General features: G+C 66.6%; 1 protein-coding gene across 1 annotated transcript in view; it reads left to right on the forward strand.

Moving 5' to 3' along the window:
• Positions 1–13,145, forward strand: part of LOC138753041 (kinesin-like protein KIF1C) — a 33,440-nt gene extending 20,295 nt beyond the window's left edge. Inside the window, 18 exon segments of the mRNA XM_069915634.1 lie at positions 297–362; positions 1,530–1,602; positions 1,899–1,976; positions 2,276–2,423; positions 2,465–2,562; positions 2,771–3,003; positions 7,414–7,493; positions 8,040–8,115; positions 8,339–8,418; positions 8,711–8,721; positions 8,845–8,928; positions 9,545–9,628; positions 10,128–10,206; positions 10,208–10,303; positions 10,602–10,674; positions 11,275–11,313; positions 11,315–11,869; positions 12,533–13,145. Of these exon segments, the coding sequence (XP_069771735.1) occupies positions 297–362; positions 1,530–1,602; positions 1,899–1,976; positions 2,276–2,423; positions 2,465–2,562; positions 2,771–3,003; positions 7,414–7,493; positions 8,040–8,115; positions 8,339–8,418; positions 8,711–8,721; positions 8,845–8,928; positions 9,545–9,628; positions 10,128–10,206; positions 10,208–10,303; positions 10,602–10,674; positions 11,275–11,313; positions 11,315–11,869; positions 12,533–13,120 (2,541 nt within the window). The 3' untranslated portion in view covers positions 13,121–13,145.
• Positions 13,146–17,209: the final 4,064 nt, after the last annotated feature.

The following is a 17,209-nucleotide window of genomic DNA, read 5'->3' on the forward strand; positions in this document are numbered from 1 at the left end:
TCCCATGGCGACCCGGCCCCCATGGCGACCCGGCCCCCATGGCGACCCGGCCCCCATGGCGACCCGGCCCCCATGGCGACCCGGCCCCCATGGCGACCGGGCCTCCGGCCCCCATTGCGACCCTGTACCCTGAAACCACAAACACCCTCTGCCCACCGCTCATGCAATCCCTTCCCTGACTTCCACCTCCCCTGACCGACCCCTACCCCAACCCTTGCCCCGACCTCTGCCCCTGCCCCCATCCTCCACCTTCCCTCATCGCTGAACCCTCTCTTCTCCAACCACTGTCTATGCAGGAAGGAGCCAACATTAATAAGTCGCTGACCACGTTGGGGAAGGTCATCTCAGCCCTGGCCGAGGTGGTGAGGTTCCCTCTCTTCCTCTTTGCCCCTCTCCTCCTCGTTCCTTCTCCCCAGCTTCACCCCACCCCACCAACTCCCCCTCTATCCCCCCTCCCCCTCTATCCCCCCTCCCCCTCTATCCCCCCTCCCCTCTATCCCCCCTCCCCCTCTATCCCCCCTCCCCCTCTATCCCCCTCCCCCCTCTATCCCCCCTCCCCCTCTATCCCCCCTCCCCCTCTATCCCCCCTCCCCCTCTATCCCCCCTCCCCCTCTATCCCCCCTCCCCCTCTATCCCCCCTCCCCCTCTATCCCCCCTCCCCCTCTATCCCCCCTCCCCCTCTATCCCCCCTCCCCCTCTATCCCCCCTCCCCCTCTATCCCCCCTCCCCCTCTATCCCCCTCCCCCTCTATCCCCCTCCCCCTCTATCCCCCTCCCCCTCTATCCCCCTCCCCCTCTATCCCCCTCCCCCTCTATCCCCCCTCCCCCTCTATCCCCCCTCCCCCTCTATCCCCCCTCCCCCTCTATCCCCCCTCCCCCTCTATCCCCCCTCCCCCTCTATCCCCCCTCCCCCTCTATCCCCCCTCCCCCTCTATCCCCCCTCCCCCTCTATCCCCCCCTCCCCCACTATCCCCCCCTCCCCCTCTATCCCCCTCCCCCTCTATCCCCCCTCCCCCTCTATCCCCCCTCCCCCTCTATCCCCCCTCCCCCTCTATCCCCCCTCCCCCTCTATCCCCCCTCCCCCTCTATCCCCCCTCCCCCTCTATCCCCCTCCCCCTCTATCCCCCTCCCCTCTATCCCCCTCCCCCTCTATCCCCCCTCCCCCTCTATCCCCCCTCCCCCTCTATCCCCCCTCCCCCTCTATCCCCCCTCCCCCTCTATCCCCCCTCCCCCTCTATCCCCCCTCCCCCTCTATCCCCCTCCCCCTCTATCCCCCCTCCCCCTCTATCCCCCCTCCCCCTCTATCCCCCCCCCCTCTATTCCCCCCTCTATTCCCCCCTCTATCCCCCCTCTATCCCCCCCTCTATCCCCCTCCCCTTCTATCCCCCCTCCCCCTCCTCCCCTCCCCCCTCCTCCCCTCCCCCCTCCTCCCCTCCCCCTTTCTCCCCATCTACTGCTCCCCCTCTCCCCATCACACCCCCCACCTCATGCTCCCCCATCTCACTGCCATTTTCCCTTTGTTTGTCATAGGGCAAGAAGAAGAAATCTGACTTCATTCCATACCGGGACTCCGTGCTCACCTGGCTTCTGAGGAAAAACCTGGGTACAGCCCCCCACTACAGTTTCCCCGTCCCTGTCCCCTGCACCCCATCCACTGCCCATCTCTGTCCACCCGTCCGTCAACCCCCCACGCCCCCGTCCCCCACGCCCTCGTCCCCCCACGCCCTCGTCCCCCCGTCCCCCCCCGCCCCCGTCCCCCCCCGCCCCCGTCCGCCCCCGTCCCCCCCGCCCCCCGTCCGCCCCCGTCCCCCCCGCCCCCGTCCCCCCCCCGCCCCCGGGCTAGTACATCCTCCCCCCCGACCCCCCTGTTAACTCTCCCCGCCTCCTCTTCTCTCTCAGGCGGCAACTCGCGAACGGCTATGATCGCCGCCCTCAGTCCGGCTGATGTGAACTACGAGGAACGCTCAGCACCCTCAGGTTGAGGCAGAACTGGGCGTGGTGGATGGGTACCAGGCCAGGGGAGGGGCTGGGTCCCAGGATAGGAGAGGGGTCAGGGGCCCATCCCTGCTCTTGTGGATAATCCTGTGTTTTTGGAAGTTCCTTTGGTGGCAGACACTATGTTTGGGGACGGACCCCATGTTTAGGATGTGGACTCCATTTGGGGTGGGCATTGCGTTGGTGGGTGGTCCCCACGTTTGTGGACGAGCACTGCATTTGGGGGTGGGTCCTGTGTTTGGGGGCCATTCCAGTGTTTGGGGGAAGTTCTTGTGTTTGAGGTTGGACCTGCGTTTGGGGACAGACCTACATTTGGTTGGACCTGCGTTTGAGGTTGAACCTGTGTTTGGGGGCGAGCACTGTGTATGGAGGCAGGCCCAGAGTTTTTGGGTGGGTCAGATATTACGCAGGCACTGGTTCCCGCTGCAGGTATGCGGATCGAGCCAAGCAGATCCGGTGTAACGCGGTGGTGAACGAGGACCCGAACGCTCGGCTGATCCGCGAACTGAAGGAGGAGTGGCACGACTGAGGCAGCTGCTCAGCACCCAGGGGCTGGGACTCTGCGAGGGTGAGGCCAGGCTGGGGGGGGTGGGTGGGAGTCAGGGTCAGGGTGGGGGTTGGAGGGAGTGAGGATCAGGGTGAGGGTGTCCTGGACCACATGGAAGTGGCACAGGGGTCACCACTTGGCTATGGGTCTCACCAGCAACTTTCTCTCCACTACCCCCTCTTCTCCACCCTTCCCCCTTCCTCCTCCTCCCCCTCCCCGCTCTCCTCAGCAGGTACAGAGTTCATGAAGCCCGACTCCGTCCAGCCTGCAGGAGGGCTGGTCTTCAACGGGGCAGGGAGTGAGTACGTCCCCCTGACTGCCAGCGAAGTGGAGGCTCCTAGCCCATGGGCTGATGCCGATGGTGAGACCAGGCCCCAGGATGCAGGCCCTCAGGACACGACCCAGAGCTCAGCTGTGCCCAGGACAGAGCTGACCAGCCAGGAGGCCCTGGATCGTCTGCAGGTGAATTCATCTTGCCTGTCTGTTCCCTTCGACCGCCCAACCCCTCCCTCACCCCCCCAACCTCCTCTCCACCTCTCACCTTCCCCCCCTCTTATTCTCTTCTTCCAGCCTTTACCCTCTCTCCCCCAGCCTCTCCCCCAGCCTCTCCCCCAGCCTCTCCCCAGCCTCTCCCCAGCCTCTCCCCCAGCCTCTCCCCCAGCCTCTCCCCCAGCCTCTCCCCCAGCCTCTCCCCCAGCCTCTCCCCCAGCCTCTCCCCCAGCCTCTCCCCCAGCCTCCCCCAGCCTCTCCCCCAGCCTCTCCCCCAGCTCTCCCCCAGCCTCTCCCCAGGCCTCTCCCCCAGCCTCTCCCCCAGCCTCTCCCCCAGCCTCTCCCCCAGCCTCTCCCCAGCCTCTCCCCCAGCCTCTCCCCCAGCCTCTCCCCCCAGCCTCTCCCCCAGCCTCTCCCCCAGCCTCTCCCCAGCCTCTCCCCCAGCCTCTCCCCCAGCCTCTCCCCAGCCTCTCCCCCAGCCTCTCCCCCAGCCTCTCCCCCAGCCTCTCCCCCAGCCTCTCCCCCAGCCTCTCCCCCAGCCTCTCCCCCAGCCTCTCCCCCAGCCTCTCCCCCAGCCTCTCCCCCAGCCTCTCCCCCAGCCTCTCCCCCAGCCTCTCCCCCAGCCTCTCCCCCAGCCTCTCCCCAGCCTCTCCCCCAGCCTCTCCCCCAGCCTCTCCCCCAGCCTCTCCCCCAGCCTCTCCCCAGCCTCTCCCCCAGCCTCTCCCCCAGCCTCTCCCCCAGCCTCTCCCCCAGCCTCTCCCCAGCCTCTCCCCCAGCCTCTCCCCCAGCCTCTCCCCCAGCCTCTCCCCCAGCCTCTCCCCCAGCCTCTCCCCCAGCCTCTCCCCCAGCCTCTCCCCAGCCTCTCCCCCAGCCTCTCCCCCAGCCTCTCCCCCAGCCTCTCCCCCAGCCTCTCCCCCAGCCTCTCCCCCAGCCTCTCCCCCAGCCTCTCCCCCAGCCTCTCCCCCAGCCTCTCCCCCAGCCTCTCCCCCAGCCTCTCCCCCAGCCTCTCCCCAGCCTCTCCCCCAGCCTCTCCCCCAGCCTCTCCCCCAGCCTCTCCCCCAGCCTCTCCCCCAGCCTCTCCCCCAGCCTCTCCCCCAGCCTCTCCCCAGCCTCTCCCCCAGCCTCTCCCCCAGCCTCTCCCCCAGCCTCTCCCCCAGCCTCTCCCCCAGCCTCTCCCCCAGCCTCTCCCCCAGCCTCTCCCCCAGCCTCTCCCCCAGCCTCTCCCCCAGCCTCTCCCCCAGCCTCTCCCCCAGCCTCTCCCCCAGCCTCTCCCCCAGCCTCTCCCCCAGCCTCTCCCCCAGCCTCTCCCCCAGCCTCTCCCCCAGCCTCTCCCCCAGCCTCTCCCCCAGCCTCTCCCCCAGCCTCTCCCCAGCCTCTCCCCCAGCCTCTCCCCCAGCCTCTCCCCCAGCCTCTCCCCCAGCCTCTCCCCCAGCCTCTCCCCCAGCCTCTCCCCCAGCCTCTCCCCCAGCCTCTCCCCCAGCCTCTCCCCCAGCCTCTCCCCCAGCCTCTCCCCAGCCTCTCCCCAGCCTCTCCCCCAGCCTCTCCCCCAGCCTCTCCCCCAGCCTCTCCCCCAGCCTCTCCCCCAGCCTCTCCCCCAGCCTCTCCCCAGCCTCTCCCCAGCCTCTCCCCCAGCCTCTCCCCCAGCCTCTCCCCCAGCCTCTCCCCAGCCTCTCCCCCAGCCTCTCCCCCAGCCTCTCCCCCAGCCTCTCCCCCAGCCTCTCCCCAGCCTCTCCCCCAGCCTCTCCCCCAGCCTCTCCCCCAGCCTCTCCCCCAGCCTCTCCCCCAGCCTCTCCCCCAGCCTCTCCCCCAGCCTCTCCCCCAGCCTCTCCCCCAGCCTCTCCCCCCAGCCTCTCCCCCAGCCTCTCCCCCAGCCTCTCCCCCAGCCTCTCCCCCAGCCTCTCCCCCAGCCTCTCCCCCAGCCTCTCCCCCAGCCTCTCCCCAGCCTCTCCCCCAGCCTCTCCCCCAGCCTCTCCCCCAGCCTCTCCCCCAGCCTCTCCCCCAGCCTCTCCCCAGCCTCTCCCCAGCCTCTCCCCCAGCCTCTCCCCCAGCCTCTCCCCCAGCCTCTCCCCAGCCTCTCCCCCAGCCTCTCCCCCAGCCTCTCCCCCAGCCTCTCCCCCAGCCTCTCCCCCAGCCTCTCCCCAGCCTCTCCCCCAGCCTCTCCCCCAGCCTCTCCCCCAGCCTCTCCCCAGCCTCTCCCCCAGCCTCTCCCCCAGCCTCTCCCCCAGCCTCTCCCCCAGGCCTCTCCCCCAGCCTCTCCCCCAGCCTCTCCCCCAGCCTCTCCCCCAGCCTCTCCCCCAGCCTCTCCCCCAGCCTCTCCCCCAGCCTCTCCCCCAGCCTCTCCCCCAGCCTCTCCCCCCAGCCTCTCCCCCAGCCTCTCCCCCAGCCTCTCCCCCAGCCTCTCCCCCAGCCTCTCCCCCAGCCTCTCCCCCAGCCTCTCCCCCAGCCTCTCCCCCAGCCTCTCCCCCAGCCTCTCCCCCAGCCTCTCCCCCAGCCTCTCCCCCAGCCTCTCCCCCAGCCTCTCCCCCAGCCTCTCCCCCAGCCTCTCCCCAGCCTCTCCCCCAGCCTCTCCCCAGCCTCTCCCCCAGCCTCTCCCCCAGCCTCTCCCCCAGCCCTCTCCCCAGCCTCTCCCCAGCCTCTCCCCAGCCTCTCCCCCAGCCTCTCCCCAGCCTCTCCCCCAGCCTCTCCCCCAGCCTCTCCCCCAGCCTCTCCCCCAGCCTCTCCCCAGCCTCTCCCCAGCCTCTCCCCCAGCCTCTCCCCCAGCCTCTCCCCCAGCCTCTCCCCCAGCCTCTCCCCCAGCCTCTCCCCCAGCCTCTCCCCAGCCTCTCCCCCAGCTCTCCCCCAGCCTCTCCCCCAGCCTCTCCCCCAGCCTCTCCCCCAGCCTCTCCCCCAGCCTCTCCCCCAGCCTCTCCCCCAGCCTCTCCCCCAGCCTCTCCCCCAGCCTCTCCCCAGCCTCTCCCCCAGCCTCTCCCCCAGCCTCTCCCCAGCCTCTCCCCCAGCCTCTCCCCCAGCCTCTCCCCCAGCCTCTCCCCCAGCCTCTCCCCAGCCTCTCCCCCAGCCTCTCCCCCAGCCTCTCCCCCAGCCTCTCCCCCAGCCTCTCCCCCAGCCTCTCCCCCAGCCTCTCCCCCAGCCTCTCCCCCAGCCTCTCCCCAGCCTCTCCCCCAGCCTCTCCCCCAGCCTCTCCCCCAGCCTCTCCCCCAGCCTCTCCCCAGCCTCTCCCCCAAGCCTCTCCCCAGCCTCTCCCCCAGCCTCTCCCCCAGCCTCTCCCCCAGCCTCTCCCCCAGCCTCTCCCCCAGCCTCTCCCCCAGCCTCTCCCCCAGCCTTCTCCCCAGCCTCTCCCCCAGCCTCTCCCCCAGCCTCTCCCCCAGCCTCTCCCCCAGCCTCTCCCCCAGCCTCTCCCCCAGCCTCTCCCCAGCCTCTCCCCCAGCCTCTCCCCCAGCCTCTCCCCCCAGCCTCTCCCCCAGCCTCTCCCCCAGCCTCTCCCCCAGCCTCTCCCCAGCCTCTCCCCCAGCCTCTCCCCCAGCCTCTCCCCCAGCCTCTCCCCCAGCCTCTCCCCCAGCCTCTCCCCCAGCCTCTCCCCCAGCCTCTCCCCCAGCCTCTCCCCCAGCCTCTCCCCCAGCCTCTCCCCCAGCCTCTCCCCCAGCCTCTCCCCCAGCCTCTCCCCAGCCTCTCCCCCCCAGCCTCTCCCCCAGCCTCTCCCCCAGGCCTCTCCCCAGCCTCTCCCCCAGCCTCTCCCCCAGCCTCTCCCCCAGCCTCTCCCCCAGCCTCTCCCCCAGCCTCTCCCCCAGCCTCTCCCCCAGCCTCTCCCCCAGCCTCTCCCCCAGCCTCTCCCCCAGCCTCTCCCCAGCCTCTCCCCCAGCCTCTCCCCAGCCTCTCCCCCAGCCTCGCCTCTCCACCGCTCTGGTCTCCCCAGTCTTACCCTTTTCTCTCCACCTCTCCTCCCCCACGTCTCCCCTTCCATCCTCTCCCTACACATCTGCCTCTCCTGCCCCACAGCTTTCTCCCTCCCCTCCTGCCCTATCACCACACACCCTCCTCTATCTCTCACACCACCCGCTACCCCCATCTCCCTTTGTTGTGGATAGACAAGGGACTGACCTGACCTCCTCACACTCTGACCTCCCCTCCTCCTATTTCCCCACCGTCCTATTCTTCACCTTCTTTCCCCCACCCTCCCTCCTCTATCCCTCACCCTCCCTCTCTCCTCACCATTCCATTCTTCACCCTTTCTCACCCACCCTCCTTCTCTCCCCACTCTCTTTCCCCAAGCTATGGATGGAAACAGGATTGACTCCTGACCTCTACCCTCTCTCCCCCAATCCCCTATCTCTCCCCCCGAGATGTGGGTGGACTCGGGACTGACACCTGGCTTCTCGGTGTTACCAGGAGACGGAGAAGATCATCGAGGAGCTGAATGAGAGCTGGGAGGAGAAGTTGAGAAAAACTGAGCGAATCCGCATCGAGAGGTGGGAGACACGGGGTAGGGGGATGGGCGGAAACTCGAGGGGAGGGGAAGATGGGGTGGATAGAGGGACAGCAACTCGAGGGGAGGGGAGGGTGTGGGGGAATGGTCAGCAACTCTAGGGAAGGAGAGACGTTGTGGAGGCAGGGGAGGGGAGGGGGAGGTGGTGGGGGCAGGGGCGGCAACTCAAGGGGGCCAAAAGATTATGAGTAGAAAAAGCCCATTCAGGCCATCGAGTCTATCCTACCATTTAATCATGAGCTGATCCATTTCCCCACTCAGCCCCACTGCCTGGCCTCCCCCAAAACCTTTGATGCCCCTGGCATACAAGAAACTGTCGATCTCTGCCTTAAATACCCCCAATGACTGTGCCTCCACAACTATTGCTAATCCCACAGGTTCACCACCCTCTGGCTGAAGAAATCCCTCCATAGCCCTTCAATCCTGAAGTTGTGCCCTCTTGTCCCTGGACTCTCCCACCGTGGGGTCGGGAGGGGAGATGTGGATGGAGAGTGGGGATGGGGCTGATAGGATTGGGTGCCCGTTCCAGGGAGGCGCTCCTGGCCGAGATGGGGGTGGCGACCCGGGAAGATGGAGGAACTGTTGGCGTCTTCTCTCCTAAGAAGGTGAGTGGCAGCTGCAGCGCCCCCACCACCGCATCCCCAACCACCCACCCTCCTCTCCACCCATAGCCACTCCCCACACCCTCCCCACCCCCCTCTCTCCCCACCGACCCCCCTCTCTCCCCACCCACCCCCCTCTCTCCCCACCCCTACACCTATCCCAACCCTACCCCATTACCCCACACCTGTTCCCCCACAACCACCTCTGACCTGGTTTCTGATGCAGTCCCCACACCTGGTGAATCTGAACGAGGACCCACTGATGTCGGAGTGTCTGCTGTACTACATCAAGGATGGGGTCACCAGGTAGGTCCGTGGGTATGGGGACAGGGAATGAGGAGAAGGGGGCATGTGGTGATGGGTGGAGAGAAATGGAGAAGCTGGATGGGGGCATGGGTAGAGAAGGAGGAGAGGGGTGGGGGCGTGGGGAGAGGAGGAGGAGGAGGAGAGGGGTGGGGGTATGGGGAGAGGAGGAGGGGTGGGGGTGTGGAGAGAGGAGGAGAGGGGTGGGGGCTTGGGGAGAGGAGGAGGAGGAGGAGAAGAAGGGTGGGGCGAGGGGAGAGAAGAAAGAAGTGGTTGGGGGCATGGGGAGAGGGAGGAGAGGGGAGAGTGAGGGATGGCATCCTTATGGTGGAAGGGGAGTGAGTGCATCGTGGTACCATAGGTGAGGTTTGAGGAAGGGTCGGCGGGCATGGGCACTGATTACTCCACTTTGATCCCAGGGTGGGACAGGTGACGTGGACATTAAGCTGAGTGGCCATTTCATCAAGGATGTTCACTGTGTGTTCCGCAGCCAGACCGGGGACAGCGGTGATGGTGAGGGTGGAATCAGGGGTCTGAAATCGGGCAGGGGGATGGGTAATGGGACTCTCCGATATGGGATGGGCAATGGGGGTCTGATGAGGGTGTGGAGGGACAATGAGTGAACCAGGACAGGGAGATGGGCCTCATTGTTGCCCAGTCTGCCCTGTGCTAGCTGAAGGGGTGTCTGGCCCTCAGTCACTGAATTGTGTGTGCGTGAGTATAGGTGCATGTGTAGGAGTGTGTTTGTGTCTCTGGTGTGTGTGCGTGTATAAGTGTAGGTGTGTCTGTGTGTGTGTACATGTGGGTTTGTGTGAGACTGTGCATGCATGTTAAGGGAGGTTGTGGAAGGGAGGGAGGCCGATCCTGTGCCTGGAGCTGAGGTTGCTAGTGCCCAGGGCCAATCCCTGGGTGGGTCCGTCCCAGGATGGGGCTGTCTCTGGGTGGGTCCCAGTTTGGAGCTATCCCAGGGTGGGACTGCCCCAGGGTGGATCCCAGGGTGGGACTGCCCCAGGGTGGATCCCAGGGTGGGACTGCCCCAGGGTGGAGCCGTCTGGGTTGAGCGGTCCACAGGTAGGTCCCCGGGTGGGTCTGTCCCCAGGGACAGGGTGACTGTGTCCTCTCCCCACAGTGGTCGTGACCCTGGAGCCGTGCGAGGGGGCTGACACCTATGTCAATGGGAAGCAACTCACTGGGCCCATGGTTCTGCGCCAAGGTAGGTGAGCCTGGGTGGTAGGCACGCGGCAGGGAGGTAGGGGGAGGCCTCACCCCTTCCCACCCCATCCCCACCTGCAGGCCTCATCCTCTCCTCCATCTCCAACTGCAGGCCTCACCCTGTTCCCCAACCCCACCCCAACCTGTAGGCCTCACCCTCAGGGTGGTCGTGCTTCTCTCTGGTCACACCACCCCGGTCAATGGATGGGTCTGATTGCATCTGGGGCACTGTGGAGGGTGCTGGTGTCTGTAACGGCGGGGGGAGTGGGGTCTCTGATGGGGTGGTCTATGACACGGTGGGGGGGGGGTCTGTGATGGGTGTCTGATGTGTTGGGGAGGGTCTGTGATGGGGTGGGGGGGGGGCTGTGATGATGGGGTCTGGACGATTTGCCGAGGAAACAGTTTTGTGACATTCGGACGGCAGGGCAGTCGTGTAGTTGGGTAGGGGGGCCAGCATGGAGTTGGCTGAAGGGCCTGTCTGACACCAGCGTTTGTGCCAGGTAACCGTGTGGTGATGGGCAAGAGCCACGTGTTCCGCTTCAACCACCCCGAGCAGGCACGGCGCCAACGGCCTCCCAGCCTCGGACCCCCCGGCAGAGACAGCGGACTGGAGCTTCGCACAGAGGGAGCTGCTGGAGCAGGAGGGCATCGACATCCGGCTGGAGATGGAGCGCAGGTGGGGCAGAGGGTGGTGGGTAGGGGGTGGGGGAGTTCCGTGCGATGGAGTGGAGCTGCAGTGGGTTGGGGGGGAGGGGGCGACTGAGAGGGGAGAGAGAGGTTCCAGGTGAGATGGGACTGGTGGGGGAGGAGAGGGCCAGCAGGGAGAGAGGGGACCCGGGGAAGGGGGGGTCACCTGGTGGGGGTGTGAGGTGGAAGGAGGAAGATACGGAGTAGGGGAGGGGGGTGGATAGGCTACGCGGGGGAAGGGTGGTTGGCACTGCTCACTCTGATTGGCTGCTGCTCTGTGCCGGCAGGTTGCAGGACGTGGAGAACCAATATCGTCACGAGAAGGAGGAGGCGGACCTGCAACTGGAGCAGTCCCGGCTGGTACTGTCACCCCTGACGCTGACCCCATCATCTCTCAAACTCGGACAATATGCCCCTTCACCCCGACCGTCTGGCGCTGATGCTCCCACTTCCCTCCCTCCCCTCCCCCTCCCCTCCCCCCTCCCCCTCCCCTCCCCCTCCCCTCCCCCTCCCCTCCCCCTCCCCTCCCCCCCCCCCCTCCCCCTTCCCCTCCCCCCCCTCCCCTCCCCCTCCCCCCTCCCCCCTCCCCCCTCCCCTCCCTCCCCCCTCCCCCCTCTCCCCTCCCCCCCTCCCCCTCCCCCCCTCCCCCTCTCCCCCTCTCCCCCTCTCCCCTCCCCCCTCCCCCTCTCCCCCTCCCCCCTCTCCCCCTCCCCCTCTCCCCTCCCCCTCCCCCCTCCCCCCCTCCCCCCCCCTCCACCCTCCCCCCTCTCCCCCCCTCTCCCCCCTCTCCCCCCCTCTCCCCCCTCTCCCCCCCTCTCCCCCCCCTCTCCCCCCCCTCTCCCCCCTCTCCCCCCCCTCTCCCCCCCCCTCTCCCCCCCCTCTCCCCCCCCCCTCCCCCTCTCTCTCCCCCCCTCGGGCAGTCTGAACCCCCATACTGATGCTGCCCCTCCCCCCCCACAGTACGCAGACTCTGACAGCGGCGATGATTCAGACAAGCGTTTCGTGCGAAGAGAGCTGGCGCCTTATCACTTCACTGCGTGACCAGCTCCCAGCCAGCAAGGTGCAGAGCATCGTGCGGCGCTGCGGCCTGCCCAGCAGTGGCAAGAAGCGCGAGCCGCAGCAGGTCTACCAGATCCCGCAGCGCCGGCGCATCAGCAAGGATCCCAAATGGGTTACGCTGGCTGACCTCAAGATGCAGGCGGTCAAGGAGATCTGTTACGAGGTGGCGCTCAATGACTTCAAGCACTCGCGGCACGAGATGGAGGCGCTGGCGGCAGTGAAGATGAAGGAGCTGGGGCGTATGTACAGCAGGAAGGAGGCCAGTGAGAGGGAGGCGTGGCAGGCCGTGGCCCGTGACGTGTGGGACACGGTGGGGGCAGGCGAGGATGCAGAGCTCCGTGGTCCGGGCGATGTGGACGATCTGCGAGCCCACATCGACAAACTGACCGGCATCCTGCAGGAGGTGAAGCTCCAGAACAACATGAAGGATGAGGAGATCAGGGCACTGAGGGACCGGATGCTGAAGATGGAGCAGGTCGTACCTGCGGTCACCCAGGTAAAGCGGAAACAGGCCCACGGCCCCGGTAACACAACAACAAGCCCACAATCCCGATTACGCAGCAGCAGATCTACCAATGTGGTTACACAGCACTAGGCCCAGGGACCTAGTAACGTGGCAATAGACCCACTGGCCCGGTAACGTGACAACAGGCCCACGGCCCCGGTAATGCGACAACTGGCCCATGGCCCCGGTAATGCGACAACTGGCCCACGGCCCGGTAATGCGACAACTGGCCCACGGCCCCAGTAACGCGACAACAGGCCCATGGCCCCGGTAAAACAGCCACAGATCCACCAATGTGGTTCCACGGCAATAGGCTCACATACCCAGTAATGTGGCAACAGGCCCACAGCCCTGGTAACATGACAACAGGCCCACAGCCCCGGTAACATGACAACAGGCCCACAGCCCCAGTAACACGCCACATGCCAACCACCATGGTAATGCAGCAACAGGCCCACTGCCCCAGTAATGTAGCAACAAATCCATCAATGCAGTAACACGACAACAGGCCCACGGCCCCAGTAACAGGACAACAGGCCCACTGCCCCGGATATATCGGTGGGTCCTGGTGGGGCCCCAATTTAGTGCTGGATAGGTCCTGGTGGGGCCCCAGTTTCCCGGTCGGGTGCTGGTCTGATGCTGAATGTCTTGCAGGAGGATGGTGCTTCGGTGGATGGACCGGTGCAGTTGCCGGGTGCCGGTGGCGAGATGAGTAAAGCAGTGCGGATTGACCGTCTGATGGAAGAGGACCCGGCCTTCCGGCAGGGACGGCTACGGTGGCTGGCGCAGGAGCAGCAGCAGCTAGGTCGCCGTCTGCGTCGGCGCCCGGGAACCGGGCGGTTTGTGCCGCCGTTGGAGCGCAAGCTGCGCTTCCCCTTTAAAAGTAACCCTCAGCATAGGGGCTGCTGGAGCAGTGAGGTGGCAGGGCCGCCGGAGCAGGACGACGAGAGGCCGGTACGCCGCTCCCCGAGGCCCCGGCTCCCCTCCCCACCCACCGGCACCCAGCACGCCCGCCGCAACTCCTTCGATAATAGCACCGCGTCGTGCCAGCAGCCTCCGGAGGCTGGCAAGCACCGCGGGCCACGGTCAGATAAGCACAGTGGGACCCCAAATCTGGACACCAGCTCAGGGCAGGTGTCCGTGCCGCAGGCGTGGCAGTACCGGCGGCCGTATTCACCACCCCCACGTATGAGGCGCCAACACTCAGCCCCCAACCTCCAGGGCGGCGGGATGGAGGTGTAGGGGGTGTGGGATGGATGGGGGTGTAGGGAGGTGGGAAGGCAAGGGAAGGGAGGGGAGGGATGGATGGGGATGTAGGGTGTAGGAGGATGAGCAGAGGTAGGGGCGGAATGTACAGGGGGTATGGGTCGGGATGGACAGGGGTGTATGGTGGTGGGAGTGCGAGGGAAGGGAGGGGCGGAATGGATGGGGATGTAGGGGGTGGGAGAGCGATGGAAGGGGTTGGGAGAGAATGGAGACTGCAGAGCTGGAGGGTAGAGGGTCTGACCACACGATGTGCTGGGGCAGCCGGGCACTGTTGGGTGGGTCTGACTTCCCTTAGCTGCCCCGTCCGTGGAGCGTGTCTGGGAGACCCCATGTCCCTGCGACCCCCCCCATGACCCTGCGACCCCCCCATGACCCTGCGACCCCCCCATGACCCTGCAACCCCCCCATGACCCTGCAACCCCCCCATGACCCTGCAACCCCCCCATGACCCTGCAACCCCCCCATGACCCTGCAACCCCCCCATGACCCTGCAACCCCCCATGACCCTGCAACCCCCCCATGACCCTGCAACCCCCCCATGACCCTGCAACCCCCCCATGACCCTGCAACCCCCCCATGACCCTGCAACCCCCCCATGACCCTGCGACCCCCCCATGACCCTGCGACCCCCCCATGACCCTGCGACCCCCCCATGACCCTGCGACCCCCCCATGACCCTGCGACCCCCCCATGACCCTGCAACCCCCCATGACCCTGCGACCCCCCCATGACCCTGCGACCCCCCCATGACCCTGCGACCCCCCCATGACCCTGCGACCCCCCCATGACCCTGCGACCCCCCCATGACCCTGCGACCCCCCCATGACCCTGCGACCCCCACCCCCCCCCCCATGACCCCCCTGCGACCCCCCCATGACCCTGCGACCCCCCCATGACCCTGCGACCCCCCCATGACCCTGCGACCCCCCCATGACCCTGCGACCCCCCCATGACCCTGCGACCCCCCATGACCCTGCGACCCCCCCATGACCCTGCGACCCCCCCATGACCCTGCGACCCCCCCATGACCCTGCGACCCCCCATGACCCTGCGACCCCCCATGACCCTGCGACCCCCCATGACCTGCGACCCCCCATGACCCTGCGACCCCCCATGACCCTGCGACCCCCCCATGACCCTGCGACCCCCCCATGACCCTGCGACCCCCCCATGACCCTGCGACCCCCCCATGACCCTGCGACCCCCCCATGACCCTGCGACCCCCCATGACCCTGCGACCCCCCATGACCCTGCGACCCCCCATGACCCTGCGACCCCCCATGACCCTGCGACCCCCCATGACCCTGCGACCCCCCATGACCCTGCGACCCCCCATGACCCTGCGACCCCCCCATGACCCTGCGACCCCCCCATGACCCTGCGACCCCCCCATGACCCTGCGACCCCCCCATGACCCTGCGACCCCCCCATGACCCTGCGACCCCCCCATGACCCTGCGACCCCCCCATGACCCTGCGACCCCCCCATGACCCTGCGACCCCCCCATGACCCTGCGACCCCCCCATGACCCTGCGACCCCCCCATGACCCTGCGACCCCCCCATGACCCTGCGACCCCCCCATGACCCTGCGACCCCCCCATGACCCTGCGACCCCCCCATGACCCTGCGACCCCCCCATGACCCTGCGACCCCCCATGACCCTGCGACCCCTCCATGACCCTGCGACCCCTTGATCCCCACGAACCTTGAACCCGCAATCCCTCTATTCCCCTGCATCTTGGTGCCCCGTGACCCTGAACCCCCATTACCCGCTCTCCCCGTGACCCTCCCATGTCCCGCTCTCCCCGTGACCCTCCCATGTCCCGCTCTCCCCGTGACCCTCCCATGTCCCGCTGTCCCCGTGACCCTCCCATGTCCCGCTGTCCCCGTGACCCTCCCATGTCCCGCTGTCCCCGTGACCCTCCCATGTCCCGCTGTCCCCGTGACCCTCCCATGTCCCGCTGTCCCCGTGACCCTCCCATGTCCCGCTGTCCCCGTGACCCTCCCATGTCCCGCTGTCCCCGTGACCCTCCCATGTCCCGCTCTCTCCGTGACCCTTTACCCCCACGTCCCTGCTCCCTGTGACCCTCCAATATCTCGCCCTCCTCGTGTCCCCACTGACCCCGCGTTACAGTAGTGTTACACGAGACCGACAGCGTGCGGGGTTCCACAGCACCGACTGTCCTGCCAGGAGGGTGCAGGTTGTTCGGTGGGGCCCTGATCACTGCTCCGTGTTTTTTTAGTTGGGGAAGGGGGAGCGAGGGTCTTGGGTATCTGACGTGGGATGAGCCGAGGAGAGTCTGTGTTACCCGCGTCGAACTTGTGGAGGACACTGGCTGGTTTTAATGGACGGCACCTGGGTGGTCACAGTGTGGAGTCCTTTTTCCTGATCAGGCGCCTGAACTTCCAGGCATGACCGCTGCTGTGTCTGCAGGCACTGTCCGACCTCCCGAGTGTTGTGTTCTCATCACTGCCCCAAACCCAGTGCAAAGTGTTCTAGCCACTGTCAGGGTTCAACACTGAGGTTCCCTTGTCATGTCAGCCACGACGGCCAGGGATATTTGCACAGATTTACATTTTAGAGTTCATATATTTTAGATTTGTTTTCTTGTTTTAGTTTTGTGGAATGTTTTAAATTGACAGAATGCTGCTTTCAGCTCTGCACCCCTGTTCACAGACAACAGGCCTGTATGCCAGTGGGGGTTAGCGTTTGGGGTCCATCCCCCAGCGAGGGTCAGTGTGTGTGGGACCCGTCCCCCAGCGCGGGTCAGTGTGTGTGGGACCCGTCCCCCAGCGCGGGTCAGTGTGTGTGGGACCCGTCCCCCAGCGCAGGTCAGTGTGTGTGGGACCCGTCCCCCAGCGCGGGTCAGTGTGGGTGGGTCCCGTCACCTCAGTGGTCAGTGTGGGTGGGACCCGTCCACTAGTGAGAGTCCATGTGGGTGGGACCAGACCCCAGTGAAGGTCCATGTGTGTGAGACCTGTCCCCCAGTGAGGGTCAGTGTGTGGAGGAAAGAGGGGATGAGGGAGGGGAGACATGAGAGTGGAGGGTGGGGGTGAGGGAGGAGAAAAAGGGTGAGAGTGGAATGAGGGAGGAGAGGATGAAGGAGGGGGGTGAGGGTGGAAAGAGCAAGTGGAGGGAGGAGAGGGAGTGAAGGTGTAGAGAGGGGGCGAGGAAGGAGGGGGTGAGACCAGTGGCAGGGTCTGTCCCCACAGGGAGAGTAGTGGGTGTGGAGGGTCCATCCCCACAGGGAGTGTAGTGGGTGTGGAGGGTCCATCCCCACAGGGAGTGTAGTGGGTGTGGAGGGTCCATCCCCACAGGGAGTGTAGTGGGTGTGGAGGGTCCATCCCCACAGGGAGTGTAGTGGGTGTGGAGGGTCCATCCCCACAGGGAGTGTAGTGGGTGTGGAGGGTCCATCCCCACAGGGAGTGTAGTGGGTGTGGAGGGTCCATCCCCACAGGGAGTGTAGTGGGTGTGTAGGGTCCATCCCCCCCAGGGAGTGTAGTGGGTGTGCAGGGTCCATCCCCCCAGGGAGTGTAGTGGGTGTGGAGGGTCCATCCCCCCAGGGAGTGTAGTGGGTGTGGAGGGTCCATCCCCCCAGGGAGTGTAGTGGGTGTGGAGGGTCCATCCCCCCAGGGAGTGTAGTGGGTCTGGAGGGTCCATCCCCCCAGGGAGTGTAGTGGGTCTGGAGGGTCCATCCCCCCAGGGAGTGTAGTGGGTGTGGAGGGTCCATCCCCCCAGGGAGTGTAGTGGGTGTGGAGGGTCCATCCCCCCAGGGAGTGTAGTGGGTGTGGAGGGTCCATCCCCCCAGGGAGTGTAGTGGGTGTGCAGGGTCCATCCCCCCAGGGAGTGTAGTGGGTGTGGAGGGTCCGTCGCAGTGATGCTGGACTGCTCTATGTGTTGAATGTAGGGGCGAGTCGTGGGGTGGGGGTCAGGGCCTGAACCCTGCTCCCTCTGTGATGTGCATGAGGTTTAGTGAGGAAGGCAGGGTGTAGAGCCCTGGTGTGTGTGGGGACAAAGAGTTGCCCCCTGTGTGACTCAGTGCCTGGGTCAGTTTTCAGGTACA

Source organism: Narcine bancroftii, chromosome 2 (genome assembly GCF_036971445.1).
Source record: "Narcine bancroftii isolate sNarBan1 chromosome 2, sNarBan1.hap1, whole genome shotgun sequence".
Taxonomy (NCBI): Eukaryota; Metazoa; Chordata; class Chondrichthyes; order Torpediniformes; family Narcinidae; genus Narcine; species Narcine bancroftii.